The 25,530-nt window shown below is 41.4% G+C and overlaps 1 protein-coding gene across 1 annotated transcript in view; it reads right to left on the reverse strand.

Annotated features, from left to right (window-relative positions):
• The window catches only part of DGKI (diacylglycerol kinase iota), a 444,732-nt gene that overhangs the window by 112,552 nt on the left and 306,650 nt on the right, over positions 1-25,530 (reverse strand). The window contains exon 21 of the mRNA XM_030308513.1: positions 14,210-14,310. Coding sequence (XP_030164373.1) covers positions 14,210-14,310 — 101 coding nt within the window. The remainder of the gene's footprint in view (positions 1-14,209; positions 14,311-25,530) is intronic.

Below are 25,530 nucleotides of genomic sequence, written 5' to 3' on the forward strand. Positions count from 1 at the left end.
CAGAAATACCCTTTTTAAAACCTGACATTTCCTTAAGCATCAATTTTAGATTTATTGACATAATCTATACAGTTTATGTCCAAAGCTCACTCTCTTTCTATCAACTTATACACAGCTTTAGAAACCAATAGTCTGAAAAAGAAATCTGTTCCCTAGAAAATAACACCAGAGAAAAGCTAGGCAAGCTTGGGTTTGGCAAAGACGGTTTAGATACAACACCAAAAGCATGATCCACGAGAGAGAAAAGTGGTAAGTTGGAATTCATTTAATTAAAACGTCTACTCTGTCAGAGATACTTTTAAAAAATGAAAAGACCAAACAGATGGGGGGGGGGGGTGGCGGAAACCTTTGCAGAACACGTATCTGATAAAAGACTGGCATTCGAAATATGCAAAGAATTCTTAAAGCAGTAACAGTCAATTAAAAACTAAGGTAAGATCTGAACAGACATCTTACCAAAGAAGACAAATAAATGGCAAGTAAGCACATGAAAAAGGTGCTCAACATCATATGCCATTAGGGAACTGCAAATTAAAACAATGGGATACTGTTATAGATCTATTAGAATAGCTAAAATTGAAAACAAAAAAAAAAATCCGACACCACCAAATGCTAGGGAGAATGTGGAGCGACAGGAACTTTCATTCATCACAGATGGGAATGCAACATGGTGCACCCACTTTGGAAGATAGCTTGGCAGTTTCTTACAAAACTAAACAAATTCTTACCAGCTGAAAATTATGTCCCCACAAAAATTTGCACATGAATGTTTACAGCAGCTTTATTCATAATTGCCAAAACTTGTAAGCAACAAACATGCCCTTCAGTTGGTGAATGAATGAACAAACTCATTAGCATACAATGGGATGTCATTCAGCAACAAAGAGAAATGAGTTTTCAAGCCACAAAAGACAATGGAGGAAGCTTACAGGCAGACCGCTAAGCAAAAGAAGTTCGTCTGAAAAGGTCACACCCTTCATGATTCCAACTACAAGGTATTCTGGACAAGGTAAAACTATGGAGAGTTAAAAAAAAAAATAGTGGTTGCTAAGGGTTACAGATAAGGGATGGTTAATAGGTACAGCCCAGGGGTTACTTAGTGTAGTGAAACTACTCTGAATGATACTGTCCTGGTGAATATGCGTCACACATCCGTGAAAACCCATAAAACTATAGTATAGAGCACAAGCACGAATCCTAATGCGGAGTATGGACTTTAGTTAGTACTAATGCGTTAACACTAGCTCATCGATTCTAACAAGAAATGCACCATACTAAAGCAAGATATTAATAACAGGAGAGAGTTTTGGGGGATGGGTGGAGGGTGTACGGTGAGGGGATATATGGAACTCTGTGTACTTTCCACTTGATCTTTTTGTAAACGTAAAAGTGTTCTAAAAAATAAAGTCTATTAATTAAAAAAATAGAAACACAAGAGAAAAGAAAAAATAGGCTCTGAGTTTCCTATATATAGATACTTTGCTCATATCAGAGAATCCACTTACATAAAGAAAAACAAATATTATCTACTTTCTTGGCCATAGTTTTAACACTATTCAAGATGATGGGAAGAAGGAACTAGAAGTAAAAATCAAGGAGGAAGGCAGGGGACTCTAGAGAAAGGAAGCAAAGCCCTAAGGGAGGATGGGAGGGGATGAGTGGAATCTTCCTGTGGTTCTCATTAGTTTTGAATGTGTCAGGGTTATCAGGGAACTAAAGTTCGAACTTGATGGCTGACAATAATTAAAGAGAATGAGTTGGCAATGTTTCAATTCAATTTTTCTCCCTAGGTGCCACAGGTCTGTTTTTACAACAACTTGTCGTCATTAACTGCCACAGCTCAAATGGAACCAACAGGGGAAATTAATAGGCATATTAGCATTCAAAAGGAAACACAAGATCCTAAGAACTTCATACTTCACCATGGCAGAGCTGGCCTCTGTAAAAGGTTTCATGACACCTGGTTCATGTGATTAACAGTGATCCTAGAGTTTGGACTCTGTAGCTTGAGCTTAACCTTTCCATAGTTAGTTCCAAGTGTCATCCACAAGATAGAAGTAAACTATGTAGTTTTTACTGCATTCTATGTGAGGACAGTATTTTCAAGGTGTGCTTTCTACAAAGTAGCAGTTTCTCTACAAATCTGGGTTTCAAACTACAGATCCAATTCTGCTTCTTATCCCAATTATAAACTACCTGAGAAGGCAACCCAAGGGACATCCAACCCACTCTTTAAAAAATCCTCTTAAATGTTTTGTCGTTCATAATCTCACATAACAACTCCTAGTATTCACTTTCACTTAACTAGGCAATTGTGTAACAGATAGCGTATGAAAATATTTTTCAGGCCTACAAGTCCTCCATTTAATCATTCAGCACACAAGTTTTAAGGATTTTCTTCTTCCAGAGACAACCGGTGCTAGGAGGTGAGAAGCAACACTAAGACTCAGTACCTGGCCTCAAGGTGTTACAGACTGGGAAAGGAAGACGGACATTAAATACATCCTCTCCATTATAGACCTTGTGACTTCAATTCTGACCAATGAGAATCTAGTGTGCATAGGACGCAGAAAAGCTGCCCATTTCTTAGGACAGGACGCACTTCACAAAAAGTTACCCCAAATGAAGACAGTAAGGGAGTTTAGCAACAGAGACAAGAATTTCTCAGGCACAGGAAAGTCTCAGTCTTAGACCATCCTTAGATCTAAGAAACCAAGGCATGAAAATGTTTAGGACTTACAAAAATAAGTGGGTAAACAGTACAAGGAGGTGAGGTCAAGGCCAGAAGCTTGTGGGGGTTTTTTATACTAAGGAGTGGAGGCTTATTCTCAAAAGGATGGGCAGATATTATAGGGTTTCCAACAGATGGTAAAGGTTTCAGATTTACATCAACCTAGAAGGCCTTAATGTGACCCCTGGCTTGACTATACTTGACACAGTGCCTGACCTCTCAGTTCTTATTTAGAAGACTTTCTACTGTAAATTATTTCTCTGTCTTTTTAAGATGTCAATCTTCTCCCAGCCTCTCAGACTTTTGCAACCCTAGAATGTCTTTCTCAAAGATCTGGGAGGCATCTTTCTGATGCCTTCAAGGAAGATTGTGTCCTGCTTTTCGAGGCTCCATGGGTAGGTAGGAGCCTAACCAAGTGCTGCTCATCAGCAGCAAGCACGGATGGCCTGATCACACTGACTAGCCTCCTGCTAATATCCTCTGCTACTTTTCTACCCACTCACCCCAGGGCTTAAAAATTCCCCGCCTTTTGTCACAACAGAGTTGACTCTTGGTTCTCTATTGCAATACTCTTGAATAAATCCTTCCTCCCCTGTTTAATTGTTCCAGGGCAATTTTTCTTTGACGTTTTAGAAAAATCATTGGAGGAGATGTGGAAGACAAGGTGAGTGGCAGGAAGGTGAGTTAGGAAGAGCTTTAGCATTCAAGGAGAAGAGCAACGGTGAAGCCCAGAAGAGAAGACTGTGGGAGAGAGACATGTGGGAGAGAGATTAAAGTCAAGCAATCTCTGTGAACTCTGTGAACAATTGGAGAGTGAAAAGGAAAAGACACAAGGGAGACTCAAGGTTGTTTAGAGTGGCCATGGCAGCTATAACCTCCTTGTAACCTCCCTAATGCCACAGTGGACTGGTGCCTGTTGAGCTCGTGAGAGAGTGGAGGAAACAGATGGTGAGATGAAGGGTCAGGGAGGGCTGGGAGGAGGGACATTAAGAGAGAAAGAGAGGGAGAGTTGGGTGGTTGGGTTATGAAAACAACATAAAAGTGTCTTTTGTAATGATGGATGACAAAGACCACTTATAAATGCCTCAAAGGCAGTTGATAACACCTAAACTATCTGAAAGGGGTTTCTGAGTTAGCATGTTGTTACTGGCAGAATTCTTAAGAATATTCTCAAGACTAGGGGTGCCTGGGTAGTTCAGTCGGTTAAGCATCAGACTTCAGCTCGGGTCATGATCTCGCGGTTTGTGAGTTCAAGCCCCGCATGGGGCTCTGTGCTGACAGCCCAGAGCCTGGAGCCTGCTTCAGATTCTGTGTCTCCCTCTCTTTCTGCCCCTCCCCCATTCACGCTCTCTTTCTCTGTTTTTCTCTCTCTCAAAAATAAATAAGCACTGGGGCACCTGGGTGGCTCTGTCAGTTAAGCATCTGACTTCGGCTCAGGTCACGATCTCACGGTCTGTGAGTTCAAGCCCCGCATCAGGCTCTGTGCTGACAGCTCAGAGACTGGAGCCTGCTTCGGATTCTGTGTCTCCCTCTCTTTCTGCCCCTCCCCCACTCATGCTCTGTCTCTCTCTCTCTCAAAACTAAACATGACAAATAAATAAATAAATAAATAAATAAATAAATAAATAAGCATTAAAGTTTTTTTTAGAAAATATTCTCAAGCCTGGAGAACCAAGAATAGAGGAAGGAAGGAGGAAGAAAGACCATGTCCTAACCCCCAGACATCCATCCAAAGCCCGTACTACAGTCCCTCAGGAAATCAGAATTAGGCAGCAATAGATCCTTTTCTTTTCCTCTTTGTAATCACCAGCATATAGGCATAATCAATGGAAAAGCAGAAGAAAGAGAAATCCAGAAAAAAAAAAAGTTACAACAGTCTTCTGAACAAAAATAGAAGTCAGATGGAGAATGCAACCCAATAATGGCTAATATGTTTAAAATTGCACAAGTTTTCTTTTTCCCTACTTCTAATGAATTTGGCTCTTGTATTACCAGTGATAATCTAGGGGAAAGTATGGGCAAAGGCCCAATACTCTTACTATAATACAAACCAAAGGTCCAGATGAAACAATTTTATGAAATGTCATAATCTTCCAACTTAATATCGAAATTTACCAACAATGATGTAAATTTCTATTTTTGATGGTAAGAACTCCATTTCAATGAAAATTCCTAATATCACACACAATGAAATTCTAGTGAAATTCTGCAGCGACAAAATGTGTTATAAAATCCCTTGGGAGTTATTCCCAGTGTGAAATGTAATAGCAGCTTTTAATGGTGAGTTCTAGAATATACTTGATGATGCACACTAGAAAACAACATAATTTTTTCCCAGGTACATTTATCCGTAAGTTACTATTTGCAAAATTCCTAGCTACAGAGAAGAACCATCATGGATAACTGATGAGAGCCAGTGCTCTAGTAATTAGGAGCTAACAAATACTTGGTTATGACAGTGGAATCTTGGTTACGTGCCCCGGGCAGCCATATAAATACAGAAGTCAAATGAAACATTAAGTATCCAAAAGCAAAGATTCCTAACTGTTCCAAAACTTAAATACTCAAAATTATAGTTAGCGACACAACTTCAAATGTTTTCACATTTTTTTTTTTTTTTTTGGCATATCATACTGTCCATTGTACTGTATGGTGATGGGCAAGGTCACCAACAGTTAGATACTGAGGACGCATTCAGTCATGCAGCTGTGAATTTCTGAGTTCATTGGATACATGTACAGAATTAATGACAGATTTCCTAAAATCTTCTGAAGAGGCCTAAATCTCTTTCTGGAAGCAAAAAGAATAAACTAATTACAAGTAGACAGCCACTAACGGAGAGATGTGAAATAGGGCAGATTTAAGCAAACACATCCTTAGAATCTGACAACCCAGGGGACTCTCTAATTCTATTTATCAGTGACTCCCAAATAGTGCCATGGATCAGTCATTCAGGAAACCCACTAAGTATTATTAAAAAAGAGTGCTTTCCGGGGCGCCTGGGTGGCGCAGTCGGTTAAGCGTCCGACTTCAGCCAGGTCATGATCTCGCGGTCCGTGAGTTCGAGCCCCGCGTCAGGCTCTGGGCTGACGGCTCGGAGCCTGGAGCCTGTTTCCGATTCTGTGTCTCCCTCTCTCTCTGCCCCTCCCCCGTTCATGCTCTGTCTCTCTCTGTCCCAAAAATAAATAAACGTTGAAAAAAAAAAATTTAAAAAAAAAATAAAACACATTTCTAGGGGCGCCTGGGTGGCTCAGTTGGTTAAGGGTCTGACTTCGGCTCAGGTCATGATCTCACTGTTCATGGGTTCGAGCCCTGCATCGGGCTCTCTGCTGTCAGCATGGATCCTGCTTCAGATCCTCTGTCCCCCCTCCATCTCTGCTCCTCCCCTGCTTGTGCTCTCTCGTCTCTCTCAAAAATAAATAAACTTTAAAAAAAAAAAAAAAAAAAAGGACAGTGTACTGGATTAGAAGAGACATGTAAATTCAAATCCTGTCACGGTGTGATGAATCAAAGTGTCCCCGTGAAAACACAGGCACACAGCACATAGAGAAGCCCTCTGTAAACCATGATGCAGTGGGCAAACACTAGGTGTTTTTATTATTAAATATGATGCCATGACTGCAGCAGCTGATCCCACACCACTCACATGTTAACATGAGGATTAAAAAGCAAAAATTTTATACAAAGCTCTTAGAAGGAAGTCTTTAAAGAGAAGCCTACCTGCCATCTGAGCTGATACCCTAGAGTTGTCCACCCAGGAAGGTCCCAACAAAACAAACTAGGATGCTGTGTAAGCAGTAAGAACTGGTCATTATTTTGTGCGTGTGCACAGAATAAACTAATGAAAATGAAAAATATTCCTTCGGGCGGAGACTTGAAGCTCTACCTGGAGTTGACGGTTCTCATTACCAAATGCTAAGTTTCAACAATGAAAGAAGGATCAAATAAATATCAACACTTTAGGCTTATTTCCTAGCCTGAGACTTAAGGTCATCAGCATCGACCTCACCGCAGTTCTGGAAGCGTCTTTTCTTGTAAACAAAGCAAGGCTTTGGATGATAATCAGAGTTAGATTACAAAGGGATTTATATTAAAAATAAGATTATCATCTTCATGTCTAATATTCTCCTGGCATCTGAATCTCTGGAGTTGGAAAGAAAGAGAATGCACTCGTTTTTGTTTGTTTGTTTTTTTAATTCTTTTTAATGTTTGCTTATTTTTGAGAGAGAAAGAGACAGAAAGAGCCTGAGCAGGGGAGGGTCGGAGAGAGAGGGAGACACAGAATCTGAAGCAGGCTCCAGGCTCTGAGCTGCCAGCCGGGAGTGACGCGGGGCTCAAACCCACACACTGAGCCGAAGTTGGATGCTTAAGGGACTGAGCCACCCAGGTGCCCCTGAGAGTGCACTCATTTTTAAGTCAAGACCCCTAGGAACTGATGAGTCAGACTCCACACATTCTTATGAAAAGCCAGTGAATTAAATCATCTATATCTAAAGTGATGCTCAGCAATCCTGCCTGGTCCATTCATTGTGTTGCTCCTCAAATTATTTCCAACTTTCTCTGCTCTTTCTGAACACTGATACCCTCCTATCCCAACCATTAGCCCGTAGCCTTGCTTCTTATTTCACTGAGAAAATAAAAATCATCAGAACGGGACGTCTTCTCCCGAGTACCCAAACCTTCAACTTACCTGCCTGTGTATCGCTCCTCTGCCTTCCTGCTCTGTACTCTGCAGAGCCTGCCTCCAGCTCTCACTGGGCCCTAGGTCCCATCTCCACCCACACAAAGCCATTCCCCCTGCAGCTGACCTTCTCTCTTCAGTCGAGTTCTCTCTCTCCAGTAAATGCGCCCCATCAGCAGAGACAGCTGCACTATCTGACAAATAGAAAGATGTCCTCCCTGGATACCACATCCCCTTCCAGCCACCAGCCCATTCTCTCCTCCCCTTTATAGCTAAACATCTAACAAGAGCAACCTGTACAGACTTACTTCCCTCACTCCGGTGTGGACACGTACCAACTCTATTCATCTTTTCACCCTTAACCTCTCGTGAGGTGACTAATAACCGCCCTCTGCCCAAATCCAATGATCAGCTCTTAGCATGCAATTCTTCCTCCACCTCTCTGACTCTGGGGCTTTCACAGCGTTCTCTCACTGCTGTTTCATAAAACATTTTTCTTCTCTAGGCTTGCAATCAACAGGCTGTCTGTCTGTTTGTTTGTTTGTTTTCTAGCTCACCATGTGCTGCTTCTTGGTCACTGTGGGTCCTCTACATGTCCCCTACCTCTATTTACCAAGTTGCTCAGCCCAAAACCTCAGAATTTGGGGGAGAATTAAATTAAATGATAGGAGTAGAAATGTTAAGACATTTCCTTGCTCACAGTGATAGTGTACTATGAGTTGACTATTATTTTTACTTATTATTACATTTTAAATGAAAAGAGAAATATAAGATACAGACAAAAGATGGAGAAGACAGTAAAGAACATAAGCACTCTGGGTAAATGCCAACCCATGAAAATAGGAAAAGGCAAACACAAAGGGATGGACAGTGCCCTTCAGGGAACAGACTGATACCATTTAACTCCTGAGACAGATTTCAAAATGGAACACCTACCCCCACCAAATGGAGGCCTTATCTCTACTGAATAGCCCAGTTATCAACTTGTTAAATGAGGGTGAAATATTCAATTTTAGATGAAGTAATCAACAGAAAGAAAAGTCAGTATTTATAGCAAATTCATGAAGCAAAATGCATACACACAATTTTCTAACGTTCACAATTTTCTAATGTTAGTTTTCTAAACTAACACCTAGTTTAACCACTGCATTTCACAGATAAAGCATCTAAAGCCTGAAGAGGCTAAATGTATTGTCCAGGGTCATACAACTAATTAGTGCTTAAATTGGCTTTTCTCATTCTCGCTTAAAAATTCCTATCCCTTTCTTTAGTTATTTAAGTGGTGTTTGCTGGGAAAATAGGTACCTAGTACTTCCATAGCCCTACTGCAATTCTCATCACATGAGAAAAAAATTCCAGCGAATCAGGGACTATTTCTGTTTTGGTTTTTTTCCTCCACCATGGTTTGCTTGGAGTAAGCACTCAATAAATGTGTATTGAATAAATGATACTGTAATGTTCAATGTCCCAGTTTCATCTTCTAATGCTTAGCATCTAACATGGTATCTGGCATATATTTGTTGCAAATATACAGCTTTTGGAAGCATGAATGCATCTTGACTGAATGGCTCCACCATTTTGACAAATGTATTACATTCACTTGAGGTCAAATATGGAAACTGGAAAGCATGAAAATTCAAGTGATCCACCTCCCCCAAGTTTGAGGACAGGTTAAACTTGGTGACTTACAAAAAGTAACATAGGGAAAGGGGAAAAAAAATTAGTAGCTTTGCAGTGGAGAAACCTAGCAAATACAACCTTAGCCAAATGATCAGGTTACCATCATCATGGATGTCATGTGGATATCATATACCCCTAAGATAATGGGACAAAAAGAGACTTCAGCTCTGCAGTATTTGTTTTTCAAGAACCCACAACTCCAGTCTAGTTATGAGTAAAATAATAGGCAAAGCCAGACTGGGGGATAGTCTATAGGATACCTGGCCAGTATTTCTCAAGACCATTATGGGGAGAAAAAAAAAAAAAGACTGAGAACTTGAGAAACAGATCAAAGGAAGCTGTGCCATGTCTACCCAATGCACGGTGATATCCTGGACTGGATCCTAGAATAGAAAGTCCAGAGTTTAGTTAAGAATAATGAAGCAAATATGAGTTTCTTTGACAAAGGTACCATGGTAATATACAATGTTCAACAATAGGGAACATAATAGGGTAAAGGGTGTACAGGAACTCCCAGTAGTATCTTCATAACTTGTTTAGAAATCTAAAATTATTCCAAAATAAGTTGTTGTTTTTTTTTAATCAGTGCTGGATACCAGATGATATACATATGAAACCGTCTTGGGACTTAAAGAAAGAAGTACGCAGGGCACCTGAGTGGCTCGGGTGAGCATCCAACTCTTGATTTCAGCTCAGGTCATGACCCAGGTGGTGGGATTGAGCCCTGCACTGGGCTCTGCACTGAGCATGGAGCCTGATTAAGATTCTCTCTCTCTTCCTCTCTCTCTTTCATTCTCTAAGATAAAAAAAAAAATTTTTTTAATGAAGTATGCAGATATCTGGCCAGATCACCAAATATGGGCAGTGTTTACACATCCCATATGTTTCTACATCCAGCCATCAGAGCACTCTTGTACTGGCAGACACACTAAATGTAAATCAAATGACTAATTGTATTCTCTTGCCATAATCTTTCTGTGATATCTATCGGTGTTTTCAATGCTGTTTTTGAAAGTGAGAAAGTGGGTCGGAAGCACGTGCACATTAAAGTGGGAGCCACGTGTGGAAGAGGTCAGCTGGCCTCCCGACCTGCAGACCAAAGGGCAGCCAGCGGGCCTGGAGCGTGTCCTGAGCAACAGCAACCACAACAACCATAACTACCATTTTGGGAAAGCATGGTAGCGCGCCATCCTTTGCACCACAGTTTCACCCGCAAGATTACATTTCACTCTCTCATTCCCGCGGCAATTCTATTCCCGTTTTGGAGATGAGAGTTAGGATCATCAGAGAGATGAACTACGTGGTCAAGGTTGCAACCGCAATTCCAACACAGATATTTCTGACCCTTCCACTAAATCGGTAAACCAAAGACAAGGGAATTTCATAAAAACAATTGTCTAAGCTACGATCCTAATATCATTAATGTAAGCCAGAGAATAATATACTGAGATATTATATATTTATTGTATATACGCATGAACATCCATATAATTTCCATTACATTGAAAAAATGTAAAGGGGTTATGAACACTATACCTGATATACAGCAAATGTTAGTCCTCTCCTACCTTAATAAGCTACACCTATTTTCAATAAATTCCAACCTTGTTTTTGCTTCTGATTTAGGGCCTAGACTTGTATGAATTATCAGGGCAATTCAAAAGGGCAGAGAAGCTAATGCCAGAAGTCAAGTTTAGCCAGTTTACATGAGATAAGAGTTAAATCTCGGCCAGTATCAAGTTATTCTAGATAAAAAAAAAAAAAAAAAAAAAAAAAAAAAAAAAATGTATGTCTCATCAGTGAAACTCCTTTGGAGTTAGAAATATAAAAGATTTTCAAAAACTCATCATCCTTTTCCTAGACTATATGATTACATGCTTTATTAAGGACTCATTTAATAGATTTGATTCAGATCATGGGAGTTAAGTGTCAGCTATCTTTATGGATTTCATTAAGAATTTTTTCTAACATGACCACTTTACGTTCTACCTTTCAAGCTGAATAGACTTTCCTCTTGGACATCATAGCCACTATCTTGATGGTTAATAATTCATAAATCCAGTAATGAGATTCTAATTACTTTTACATAAGTCTGAAATTTACCAGCAAGAGCCAAGGAAGGGACTGGCCTAGACCAACCCTCTTTGTGCATTATTTTAGGGGGACTGGCCCCCAGGCGAGTTGGAGCTAAATGGAAGGGGGATGGCAAATCTTTGAAATAATGTAGTCATCTTTCTCTACGCTAAAATAAGCAAGGTAATTAAAAGAGCTGCCATCTGTAATGACCAAGGAAACCTGCCTTACGGACGGAAGTGGGGCTTTGTTAGACAACAAACGTTGGAGTTGTAATCTAATACAAAAAACAATGCAGACACATGAGCAAGATCTATTAAACAGTGATGGCAAACGGCCACATGCTGCCTGGATGAATCACTCAGTGTTATCATCAAGAAAGAGAACTAATTTTTTAAACCTGGTAATGCAGTACTGCCTTAGTTTTAGGCTTTGTATGTTGACAGTAAATAAATGGCCTCAGAGGATTCGCTCCCTTTGGGATGCAGGTCAGAGTACTGTCCTCAAATCCCTTTTATATATGTTTTCTATATATTTTATTTAATTAATGCTTCTGAAATAACAGATATATTTTGGCATTGTGTATCACATATGGACTTGAACTGGTTTTTGTCTTTATGCTCAATGTGAGCTCTGCCAGCCTTCCACTGAACCTGTAGTTGGTTACGAGTTGGAATCAGGCAAGAGAGTGAGGGTAAGAATCAAATATTTAACCCCAAAGGACAAACTTCCCTGAGCAACTACATTTTAGATGCATCATAACTACATATTCAATGTGGGATGCCTGAGTTGGCCATCTTTACTTCTAATTAATATATTGTTTCCTTCAAACTCAAATATTTAGAATTAGGTAACTCTCTGATTCCTTCTTGGAATGTTTTTGTGTCCTTCTGGGACCCAAAGACACCTGAATTTATTGGATTTATACTTATACCAAGTTACCTCCCCAGTTTGAGATAAGAAGTTTCCTCACAGAGAAGTTTTATCACATAAGATATGATGAGTAAAGCACTTGCCAAGAAATGTCATCTTCTTGTAAAAACTCAAATCACAATTACCTCTGGCAATGGTGGATAGATAATGCTACAGAAAAGATAGAACAGATAATTGAAATCCACAGATAAGCCTCAAATCTCATTTCAGCCCCAAATTTCAAATGTTTCCCTACTCCCAACTGACTTTCTTCAGAGTTGATGGCAAACTGAAAAACATTACTGACTTGAGATCCATTATTATGTTTAATTTTTCAAAAATTATAAGCTATGTGTCTACAAGTGTGAAACGAGAAAGAACATAAAACACTCCTCTTTGTAATTAGCAGCCTCCAAAAGTCAGTTTAACTTACACTGTGAGCTACATCTCCCAAGGCAAACATACATGCCCATCATGTTACGAGTTACATTAGATTTGTGCTGGTCTGTTATTTATAATCTCATTTATACTGGAAAATATAACCTGCCATTTATAGAAGGCAGAAATGCAAAAGTTCAGGGAATTACTCCTTCTCCACTTCAAACGTTCCTATCATGGAGCACCTGGTGGCTCAGTCGGTCAGTTAAGCGTCCAACTTCGGCGTAGGTCATGATCTCACAGTTAGTGAGGCCGAGCCCTATGTCTCGCTCGCTCTCTGCTGTTAGCACAGAGCCTGCTTCAGATCCTCTGTCTCCCTCTCTCTGCCCCTCCCTCCCTTACTCTATCTCAAAAATAAACAAGCATTAAAAAAAAAAAACTTTCCCATCCAAGGAAATGAAAGTGAGGGACAGAGGTTGGGGGCAAGGCTGAGGAGAAGCTAGAAGGTACTGATGTTTAATGAAAAGAACCAGAAGGGTTAAGGAAGCTAAAGTGGTGGAGAGAATTGAGAAAGGAGAAATTTCACACAGAATTCTCTGGGAGGCTCAGTGATTGGATGGACTACCAGGAAAATGGATCCTCACTCAATGCCACTTCCAGATTAGAACGTCCCTGCACCCACCCCTTAAACTGACCCTAGAGTTCAAGATTTCCATCCACTAAACCCCACTCCAGGATCACAGGTTCAGAAATCAGAGCCTGGAAGACATTATCCCAGGAATGTGTCCCTACTCTATTCCTGCCAGTGTTAGCTATTTGTGTCTTCTACAACCCTAGGTGGGTCCGTGCTTAGAGCTAGTATGGGGTGTTAGTTCATAAACCTCTGGTTCTGTATCAAACTCCTTCCTTTCTGTTAGCATCCCCGCCTGTGTCCTTGGACACTGGACCTGACCGTCTCTGAATTTACTGTACTTGACTGCCGTCCTCCCCAATTAGGGGGGAGCCAAGAACACCACTATCTAACATACCTGTGGTCTTAACATCTTCTGGCCTACGTTACCTGGTTAGCTCATGTATCACAATACAGACAGGGATCTAAAATAGTGACTGGAATATAAAAAGTGCTCAATAAATACTAAATGATAGACAAGATGAACTAAAAATTAGTTACCCATTTAAAGAAGCATATGGAAAATATGAACATTGAGAAACATTCATATGTTGAGTCAGTTTAAGATTTCAGGATTTCACCATCCATCAATCACTTTATCCTGGCATTGGGTATTCTGTGGGCCTTTTACATTATGCAATCACATAATAGCTAGAAGTGTTAGACATGTCTTTATAGATAACGATGTCACATCTGCATAAAGAATGAGGATAATATTTGGTAATATCGGCTCCAGGGAAAGACTCATGCTGTCCCAAGAGTTTTCTACATGTTACTATACCACATGACATTCGCCAGCCTTCTGCTTTCTCGTTTTAGGTAAACTTGAGACTAAAGTGGTTAATACACCAGGAGATCCTAACTTGGCATCTTCCACATAATAATTTTATTCTGCTGCTTTCCTTTCTCCAGTTCCATTTCCTTCAGCCATAAATCACCACTTGGCATTCACGTATTACTACACTTTCCATCATTTCTCTAACCATTGTTTTCAGACACAAGATGAATCTATCCAAACCAAGGAGGATCGAGAAAGCTGAAGACAGGCTGGTCACATGAAATCAACGAAGCACTTCCAACTTACAAGCTTCCCGAAGTTTCTCTTTGTCATAGTGGAATCCTTCATAGTCTTGTAAACTGATTTTGTTCACCCGGATCCTCAGGCGGTCTGGGACAGATTGGGGACTGCAAAACAAGAACCGAGTAGTCAGACATAAATGAGAGGGTAGAATTGAGAGCCACATGCACCTGGAAGGACTAAAGGCAAAACATCTCTTCATGCTTGGAAGAAAAAGTTCTCATTCACACCAGAAAACAGCCATTATCTGGAGAGTACATCTACAGAAACCTCAAGTTTCTGGAATTTAGGTGAGAATGTGGAAATAATCAGAAAAAGCTTCTGGAAGCTCCTCCAATCCTATTTGCTTTTAATGTGTTAAAAAGTCTAGTAAGATCATGTGTTTAGTTCCACGATAAGTTAGACACAGCTAATCTGAAATAGTGAGAAGCGGTGTAGGCATATAAAAAACTGCTGTAGACAGGTATGTCCATACCAGCCTCTTATGACAGTTTGACCCTCAGAAGAAACAAATAAACAAAAACTATAAAAAGCAGACCAAGAATTGAGAAAACACAGGGCTGAGCTCAAAATGGCTCCAACAGTCTAACGGCACCTCTCAGTCAAAGTTTATGACAATAAATGCTGTTGGTGGTGGGGATTCTGAGTGCCGCAAAATGAAGGAAAAAAATGAAAATATGTCTAAGGTACTTTCTTTAGAAAGGGAATGAGGTTGTAATTCATTTGAACAGAATTCGCGACACATGTTAAACAAAAGGGGGTAGTGCCAAGCTTTCTGAAGCATCCTGTTCCCCCATAGAATTTCTTTACCTGGATTCCAGGGACTAAGTAATATTTTCAGGTTAGTTTAACCACTGGCATTAGTTGAGCGAAACAATGTAATTTTCGCCAGCACTCCTACGGATCAAAACATTTCTTCAATGGATTAATAGAGCACAATCTCCACTCGTCCTTCACTGTTTCCCTATACGTAGATTTCATTGGTTCAGATAATTTTAGCAAATAAAGGATTGCTTCCCCTCTCTTGTATTATGGGATAAAAGTCACCATTGACCCAAGGAGAAAGAATAGCATTACTCTTCATTTCAGTAAAGAAGGGAAGGAATGGAAAAGGGAAAGAAGGGGAAAAAGAGAAGAAAAAGAGGGAAGGAAGAAGAAAAAGATAGATGGAAGGAGGGAGGAGGGAGTGATTAAATATTGTCTGGATACTGAGACCCCCCACCCCACCTCTCACACACACATGTATGGAATTTCACTGCAACTCTGGAAGAAGGAGGGGGAAATAATTCAATCTCATTCTATTGTCTAATGCTTCATCGTAGGGCAAAGTATAGTAGTAACTCCCTCCAGGTAGTTTCCCACTCTAATACCTTAAAACAACATATATATCCAGCTATGGACACATATGTGCATACTCATACATAGTCCTCTTCCTCCCCCCTCCCACACAAAGATATTTAGATAGACGTGCATAAATTCTAAAGAGAGATGGTGGACAAACAAAAATGTCTGAGGTTCCCTGGGCTAAAAACTAAGCCAATATGAAATGACAAGATTGATATTTGCGAGGGAAAATTTTGAGAAGACATATCAATACATCGGTCCGTTCAAAGTGTGTCTGTTGGGTGTCCACTTTGTAACGGGCATTGCGCCGGACATGGAATCGGCTTTGATAAATAAAACTGACATAAGCAGTGATGGGAAATATGATTTGAAGGCATATTTGTAAGCTAGAACATACCTTAAATATCATGCATACCATATCATCTTTTATAGAGAGGAAAGCTGAGGTGCAGAAAGGTAAAGTGATTTTACGGTCACAGAGCTACTAAGTGGCAGAGCTGGGAGCAGAGTCTTGGACTCTTCACTCATAGGTTTCGTGCTTATTCTATTATACGGGGCCAAGAATCCCATGGGTTTGATGGCAAAACCACAGAGACTGAATTAACAAAGTCGAATGATCTCTCTGTGGTGTTCAGACCCTTATCAATAAGCAGTGAGTGGAGGGATAGCTCGGTAAACTCTGGTGCACTGAAACAAGAGAACACTGGGCAAACAGTACAAATGAGTGTGCAGATCCGCCTTTGTTTGGAGGGAAGTTCGACTATAACATTGTGAAGTGAAAAAAAAAGTTAGAGAAAATTGTGTCTGGAATAATCTCCTTCATGTAAACTGTGGAACCTCGGCATCTGTAAAGGTACACAAGTGTCTGGAGAAAATGTTCAGTAAGCTATCCCAAGCAGTTACCTCTACACGATGGGATTTAGGGATTATTTCACACTGAGAATCATCCTTTTTAGGAAAATATTTTAAAAGTATGTCAATATGTAAATAAATGGTAACTCAGAGCCAGAGTAAAAATAAGAGTTACAGCAAAGGGTGTGAGGTATTAGACATAAATAGATAGGAAAGGATAGGAAAGAACTTAAGCAATTGACAGAGTGACCATACAGTGTATCAAATGCTTATCCCCAAATTAAGAGGGGTCCGATCTTTTTATTTTCAAGCTCACCCCAGTGACCTGCCAAGACTGTACTTAGCAAACGTCTCCCCACAAGTACATCAGGTAAGAGGGAAGCTGGAAGCACAGAATGTAGTGGCCCACCATACCCTCCGGGGGGAGGTGGGGGAAGATGCAGGTTGAAAGACGTCTACTTCCATACATTTCAAGATTACAGTAGGTCTAATGACAGTGAAGTCTAGTCTTCTCCAATGGGCTGGAGATGTCAGGACTAAGACCTGGCTCCAGCAGTCGCTGTCGTGTGGACAATGGGGTTGAAGGAATGACTAGAGACCAGTCGCTATACGGCCTTGTCCCAGGGGCTCCCCACTAGCTAACCAGTGTTTACCCCCTTTCTCACAGTCCACCAGGACCCGCCCCCTGTCCATAGGCTTCCACCTCCCAGCTTTGTGTCGGCGCCCACCCATTCCAGCCACACACTGCTGCCTCCTGAGCCACGGCCTCCACCGACCTTCCTTACGGGTGGCCCACCATGCACGTGCAACATGAACTGTCATTTGAATGGAACTTTCCAGAATCCAAATGAATTCACATATTATCTCACTTCATCTCCAGAGTGATCAGCCAGGCAGAAGAAAACTCACCGCTTATCACTCTCCCCCATCCCACCTTCTTACACACCCCCTCTCTCTTGCGGGCCGCTCCCGTCTGTTCCTGAGGACTTACAATGCATCCCATGTTCCCACCAGCAGCAGCTTGCTTAAACCCACTCTTCTGACTAGGGGACCTGGGGCTTGGCTTGCTATCAAGTGTTGAGGCCCACCAGCAAATTTTAGAGCAACCACGGGGTCCATGATGGAAATCTGCTTGGAGTAATTTTGGATCCTGGCGTGAAGGGTAGGCAGCTCAGCCAAGTCTAAGAGCTCAGACTCTGAGTCAGATTGCCCGGATGGGAGGTAAAGCTCCTCCAATTATTGGTTAACCAGGTAACCTTGTGCTTCAGCTCCCTCGTAGGTAAGGCGGAGATGACGACAGGATCCACCTCACAGACCTACTACGAGGATTAAATGGGTCAATACGGGTAACGTGCTGAGAAAAAAGCCTGGCACGTTGAAAGTGCTCAGGATACCAGCTATCACCGGCATAATTATTATTCTGAAAACCGCTCCCCTACATAAGGTTCTGCTAATAAACAATAGAATCAGCTGCTGCCGGGTCATGGAAGAAGGTCAGGGCATACGCAGGAGCCTCCCTAGGCACCTGTGCAAGCTGCTGGGGAAACTGTCTAGCCTCAATAATGTCATCATTCTCCTGGATCTCCTCCCACAGGTATTTTACAGGCCAACCAATAACATGAAAACAGACAACGAGAACAGGGGAAAGAGAAAATACACAGATGTTAAATGAAAGCCAAGTAATTCAATTGTGTCCCTTTATGTCAAAATATATTAATGCCCCATTAATGGCCGAGTGGAGGTGGACGATGACAAAGCTGTTCCTTAGAGTCTGGGGAATAGCAGTGCCATTAGTGTTCTAAAATCCAATTTTTCCAAGAAAGTTAGTGGAGCAGAGAAGAGATAAACGTCCTGGTTAAACTGAATTTGCCTGCACGCCAACATCTACCACAAACTCTTATGCAGAATTCGGCTCTGTGTGGGGGGTTCTAAACCAGACTTCCAAGGAGTCACTGAAGGTTCCTAAAAGGGACTCAGCAATATTTGAATTCTCTCCGCAACCCAGACAGTTGCCTCAACCTATCATCTTCTCACAAATTTCCTGTGAAACGTCAAGATTGAGTTTTTTGTGCACGGCAGACGTGCACGGCTCTGAATGTAACTCCCAAAAGTCTCCCTGAGAACTCCCTCAAGAACTACAACGAAAGCAATAAATTCACTCACTTGGGCTCCAGACCACACCTTCTCATATTCACATTGCACACACCTGTTTCACTGAGATGCTGGGGGCTGGGGGGAGTTGGCAGTGCGATCGAGACAACTCCCAGAATGCTCACTGCTATTTAACTTACACCCAGTTCTCATTCCTCTCTCTTCAACCTTCACGCTTTCAGTTTCTTTACTACCACGTTTCTTTTAGTCTGATAACAGACTCCCCTCATTCCAATCTTCTCACATGGATACCGTTTACGGACAAAGAGAATGAGTTGGGTGCTTTTGTTCCCCAGGGTCACTTCCAGACCAGCAACACCACATAACCAGACCAGACCAGCAACACCACTCATTGGTAACATGGATAATACGGGAATCATATCCTTTAATATTAAGACACTATAGCCAGTGTGCAAAGCAAGATGTAAACTCAGAAATATCTCAGTTCCAATGAACTCTGTCAATTAATACATGTTTGACATTGAGAACTGTGAAGTTACCTTGGCCAAACCATTTTCTGATCTGAAAATGGAACTGATAATACGAATACAGTGAACAGTGAATGAGAAAATACATGTAAGGCAGTTAGCACATCCCTAGTAAAGAATAAGTGTTGAATATATTGTTGTTGTATTTTTTAATACCCTGAGGCTTCAACTTCTACAAGCCTTTTTTTTTTTAATTTAATCCTAGATAGGGGTGCCTGGGTAGCTCAGTCGGTTAAGAATCCGACTTTGGCTCAGGTCATGATCTCGTGATTTGTGAGTTTGATCCCCATGTCGGGCTCTGTGCTGACAGCTCAGAGCCTGGAGCCTGCTTCAGATTCTATGTCTCCCTCTATCTCTGCCCCTCCCCCGCTCATGCTCTGTGTGTCTCTCTCTCAAAAATAAATAAATATTTAAAAAGTTTTTTAATTTAATCCTAGATAATATCATAGCAGAAGCCCCAGTCACAGATCTAAGTAGGGGTCAGCAGATACCAAACCTTAGCAGAATGACAGTTTGATAACACAAGGCGGGGACACAAAAATTCAGAGTTACATAGCCATTTATAATCTGTTGGATGAGAATCCAAGTAGGGGCTGTGAATGTTTCAAGATATCTTAAAGATACTAAGAATATGGGGGCACCTGTCTGGCTCAGTCAGAAGAGTGTACCACTCTTGATCTCAGGGTTCTAAGTTCAAGCCCCACACTGTGTAGAAATTACTTAAAAATAAAATCTTTAGAGGTGCGTGGGTGGCTCAGTCAGTTAAGTGTCCAACTACGGCTCAGGTCATGATCTCAGGGCTCGTGACTTGGAGCCCCGTGTCGGACTCTGTGCTGACAGCTCAAAGCCTGGAGCCTGCTTCGGATTCTGTGTTTCCCTCTCTCTCTGCCACTGCCCCGCTCATGCTCTGTCTCTCTCAAAAATAAACATTAAAAAAAAAATTTAATACAATAAAATCTTAAAAAAATTATACTGAGAAGATAAATCCTCATTGAGACCCTTAAAGTTATATAATTACTCTACATTTTGTACTTTGTAAATGTCCAATTTTCATTAACATTCTTCAATGGTTCAGTGTAAGACCTGCCCCTTAAAACATTCATTATGGGGTTGCCTGGGTGGTTTAGTCAGGTAAGTGTCTGACTCTTGATTTGGCTCAGGTCATGATCTCATGGTTCAGGAGTCAAGCCCCATGTTGGGCTCTGCGCTGACAGTGTGGAGCCTGTTTGGGATTCTCTCTCTCCCTCTCCCTCTCTGCACCCCCCCAACAACACTCCCTGCTCTTTCTCTCTCTCAAAATAAATAAACTTAAAAAACACTCATTATGTAGACTCACTCATTTTTATGACGAACTGTAATTTAGCTAGGAATTCACTACTCCTATACAGTTAGTTGTCCTTTGTAAGGCAGAAAACATCACATCTTTGTCTGCCTTTCTCCTTCCAACTCTGATTCAATACTGATACATTGCTTTCATTTCTTTCAAACGTGAGATTCTACCCAATCATAACCTAAGATGTAATAAAGTATATTTCTTTTTTAAAAAAATTTTTTTAATGCTTATTTATTTTTGAGAGAGAAAGAGAGCAGGGAAGGGGCAGAGGGAGAGGGAGACACAGATTCCAAAGCAGGCTCCAGGCTCCGAGCTGTCAGCCCAGAGCCCGATGTAGGGCTCGAACTCACAAAGAGTGAGACCATGATCTGAGCCGAAGTCAGACACCCAACCAACTGAGCCACCCAGGTGCCCCAATAAAGTCTATTTCTAACTAATCGTTAATAGGACTCACTTGAACTGGCCTGTGTTTTATGAATGGACTTTGGTGTGAATTCATGGCACAAAAGACTAGTCATCGTTGTTACAACTCCAGTACCTAAAAGAGTCTGCCCCATGTTGTTTATCATAAATGTTTAAGACAAATGAATGAATGAAACGCAAGAGAGCTGAATTCCCCTGGGACTACACATGGCCTTGCAGCTTAGCACACTGTGACAAGACAGCATCTCTGAGCCACCCCATGGCAGTTTTTCTCTTGGTGAGTCCTAAGGCAAACCCTGATCGGGCTGTCCATTTCTGTCCTTTTGCCATCCAGCTCTCTGAGATCTGGAGGTAATCCATGCTGGATTACGTTCCTTGGCATCCTATCTCTGGGGGGATCAGCACAAATAGAGAGAAAAGAACATACAAATAGTAGATGTCCCTGCCAAAAAAGTCTGTAAACCATTTCAGGACTGCCTGTTCTTCAATTAAATAACAGTGAATGAGAAACATCTACCGCACCCATTCTCTCATCAGATAACAACTGGGCCTTCTTTAGAAATAATTATACTCAATAGTTTCCTTCAGTGGCTTCCTAGAAATTGCTGCAATTTACCCTGGGACATTCTCAAGCTGCCACTGACAACAGCCTATCCAAAAACACATTCAAGTGGACCTCTTTGCAGGGAGCAGTAAAATCAAATTGAATCAAGGCTTCTGAACAGAGATTTAAAATGGATTTTGGACACCTGCTGGGTTCAAAGAGAACTCTAATAATTCAGTTGTCTTCTGCCTGGAGTAGAGAACAATGCCTCAGAAATGTGAAAAAAAATTGTAAAGGAGTTTTTGAATTTGGGACCAAGGATAAACCAACATGACATCAGCAGCAATCACAAGCTGCCACTGCCCAACATGTTTTTCTAGAGACAGTACTTGCTTTTCCCCTTCCAAAATAGACAGTACTTGTAAAGGTTGTTAATTCTTTTTCAATAGAAGTTGAATAAGTTCTTGACTTAAGGCATCCCTTTGTGAGGTGGTTAACATGTCAGAGTTACAAATTATTTGAGACACCTCCACACCTCCAACAAGATCATGGGATTAAAGCATTATAGAGTTAGAAGAAAACTTAGAGGTTCACTAATTCACTACCTGCTACTCCCTCTGATTGTTATTATGCTATGATTGCATCTTTATTTTTTTTTAAATGTTTATTTATTTTTGAGACAGAGAGAGACAGAGCATGAACAGGGGAGGGTAAGAGAGAGAGGGAGACACAGAATCTGAAGCAGGCTCCAGGCTCTGAGCTGTCAGCACAGAGCCTGACGCGGGGCTCGAACTCATGGACCGTGAGATCATGACCTGAGCCAAAGTCGGACGCTTAACCGACTGAGCCACCCAGGCGCCCCTATGATTGCATCTTTAAATGGCCGCTCTGTCTCTGCTTGACCCTCATCAGGCGTGGAAGGTGCAGGACAGAAGTGCCCTATTCCTTGTTCAGACGACTCTAAGCATTTGTAAATTCTACCTAAAGAATCTCTCTCTCTGTCTCCATAGTTTATGGGCTTTTCTTCTACTATTTGGGTCAGAATTGGGTTTTAAGTCGTTGAGATAATCAGCCACAGACACTCATGGCAAAAGAATGCACACGTGAAGCACCAGAGACAGACACATATCAAAGAAACTGTTCGCTGACTTCATGGCTAACAGATTAAAAAATGGTTATTTTAAGGACCAAATATGAGAGAGCTTTTACGCCATTGGTTGAAACCAAAAATTTTTAAGTTCTCTTGAGCTCTTCAAATGCACATTGAAGTGCACATTTTCATGCTTTCTATTGAGATAAATTGTTATGCTTTTGAAATTATAATAAATGAACATGCAGCAGAGTGAAATTAGCATGTGGTTATTCTAGACAGTCTCTTCTGCTGGGCGTCAGGTTCCCGGCATGCAGAGGAGAAGCAAAGACAAAGAACTGGGAGTGGTTTCACTTGGTGGCACTGCAAAGCAGCCCCACAAACATGTCAGCTTCATTACTGCTTTAAAGCAAACGAGGGGCCCCTGGGGTCTCAGGCCGTTAAGCATCCAACTGCGGCTCGGGTCACGAGCTCGCGGTTCGTGCGTTTGAGCCCCGCGCCGGGCTCTGCGCTGACAGAAGAACCAATGAAAGAGCTAAGTCTGCCCCTACTGCAAATGTGGCCATACTAACTTTTCCTTCTGCAAGTGAGCTGGAGAGGTCTCTTGACTATCCAGGTAAAAAATATGGGGAAAGCCCAAATAAACAGAAAACAATAAAAAGCAAAGAGAATAATAATAACAAGCTTGGGTGATTATACTTTTCATCATGAATTAATGACTTCGAATTAAGGCAAAATGAATCGATTACCAGCTATTAAGAAGTCCCCACCTCTGTGTCTCCCTTTCTCTCTGCCCCTCCCCTGCTGATGCTCTCTCTCTCTCAAAAATAAATAAACATTTAAAAAAGGAAAAGAAACAGGCCAATTGCCTCCATCTATATTTCAAATTCTCCTAACCATCCATTTCCTTTTCTGATAGTGAATGTCACAGCTGTTACTGACTCAGTCACCAACTCTGAGACTTTTAGGTGGAACCGCCCCATATATACATGACAACTTCTAGGCACCAGAGTCACAGATTTATTTTTTAAGTCATAGACCCTCCAACTTTCCTCTACAGAAGATCATGCTGTCTTTCCCCCTTCTCCTTTCTCTTTATTCCAGCTCACTAAATCCACTTCTCAGTCCTCACTCCAATCCCCCTTCAGCAGCATTCCACACTCTGGTTAACTCCCTGCTCCCTTTCTCTGGATTTCAGTTCAGAATACTTCTGATTTCCCAACTAAATTTCCATCTGCTCCTTCTTTCTCTGCCCTGCAATTCCTTCTCCTCTGAATGGTGTTCAAATACGTATGCCTCTCTCCACCCTGCAGTAAAACCCCGACAGACCAAGCTATTAGCACCTTGCTCCTAGACCCATTGCTGCAGACAAAGCACTCAGTGTGAAATGTAAATGCGATCGTGACGTGGTGACTTTGCTCCCCCATTAAATCATGAGCTCTCTGAGCACAGGAGGCCCAGCTAGACCTATCTTTGTTGAGCTGCTGCTTCCCATATGGACTTACTAATTTTGAAATGAGAAAAACTATTTTTCATGACAACTAACTACATTCTTCATTCCACCTAATCTCTCTCTCTCTCCCTCTCTCTCTCTTTTTTTTAATGTTTATTTTTGAGACAGAGACAGAGCAAGAGAGCAAGGCAGCCGGGGAGGGGTAGAGAGAAAGAAAGAAGATCTGAAATGGGCTCTGTGCTGACAACAGAGAGCCTGATGTGGGGCTCCATATCACAAACTCATACACTGTGAGATCATGACCTGAGCCGAAGATGGACACTCAACCGACTGAGCCATCCAGGTGCCCCTTTATCCCACCTAATCGTGTGTGCTATGTAATTGCACCATTGGCTAGGATGGGAACCAGTAAACAGAATTTGGTTCAAGGGAAAAATCTATTCCCATTACTAAACCAACAAACAAAAAATAATCTCAATGCTCATGCCACCCTCACAGCTGCGGTTGATTCTCTGGCTTACCTCTGGTTAATACAAGTGGAGAGAAATTTCTACTTGTAATTAGATACCACCTACAGAGTTAAATCTCCCGAGAGTCTCCTGCCCTAATATTTGCTCAGTTGGCAACTAGAGAGGACGTACTTTCAGAAAACTTTATAGGAGTTTCAGACCTGAAGTTCCCACTTATATTCTTATTTATACTCTTTTATGTTTAAAGGAGTTGGGACAAATTATCACAGGGAAAGGTAAAGGAAGCAAATGCCCCAGGAAATACAGAGGGACTGAAATTAGAGGTAGAGGGAACATGCATTTTTGTAGAATTCTGAATATTCAAATTGCTAAATAAAGAAGAGTTAGGAGGAGCTGGAAAGGGAACAAGAACTCAAGGCCAGTCTTTCATCACAGTGGGCGAGAATCATTTCCACTCCATGAGAGAAGTCCATTTAATGGAGGTTTCCTGGCTATTAAAAAGGACTAAAGATTCTATCATAAAATACTAACATGGGCTGCTTTTAGTAGCATAGCCTGAAGTGGCTTGCAGAAGACTTTCGCTGCTGTGATTGTCCAGGAGTCCATTAATTACTATCTCCAATGGAGTAAGGAACCACTGGGCCTGAACCAACGAGATATAACAGGATAATGTTACTCTCAAGCCACCTAAATGGCTTCAGATCTCATGTGCTCAGAAAGGGAGAGATTTTTTTACTTCAGGTTTCAATTTCTATGTATCAAACAAAAGGAAAAATCTTACATTTATTTGTTATTTAACTGCTAAAATGCCTTGGGTTTGCAATCACAAGCTAGGATATCCTGTTCATATTTGCAACTGAGAAACTGACTTTCTTGGTTGGAAAGGGGTGTGGAGCAAGGACCGGGATTTGTATAGTTTAAAAAAGTGTTATTTTAGAAGTGCCTAGATGGCTCAGTCGGTTAAGCATCCGACTTTGGCTCAGGTCATGATCTCAAGGTTCGTGGGTTTGAGCCCCGCGTCTGGCTGTGTGCTGACAGCTCAGAGCCTGGAGTCTGCTTCGGATTCTGTATCTCCCTCTCTCTCTGCTTCTCCCCAGCGCTCTCTTTCTCTCTGTCTCTCAAAAATAAAATAAACATTAAAAAAAAGTGTCATTTCACAAAAGAAATGTGTGGCCCTTC

This window comes from Lynx canadensis, chromosome A2 (assembly GCF_007474595.2).
Source record: "Lynx canadensis isolate LIC74 chromosome A2, mLynCan4.pri.v2, whole genome shotgun sequence".
Lineage (NCBI taxonomy): Eukaryota > Metazoa > Chordata > Mammalia > Carnivora > Felidae > Lynx > Lynx canadensis.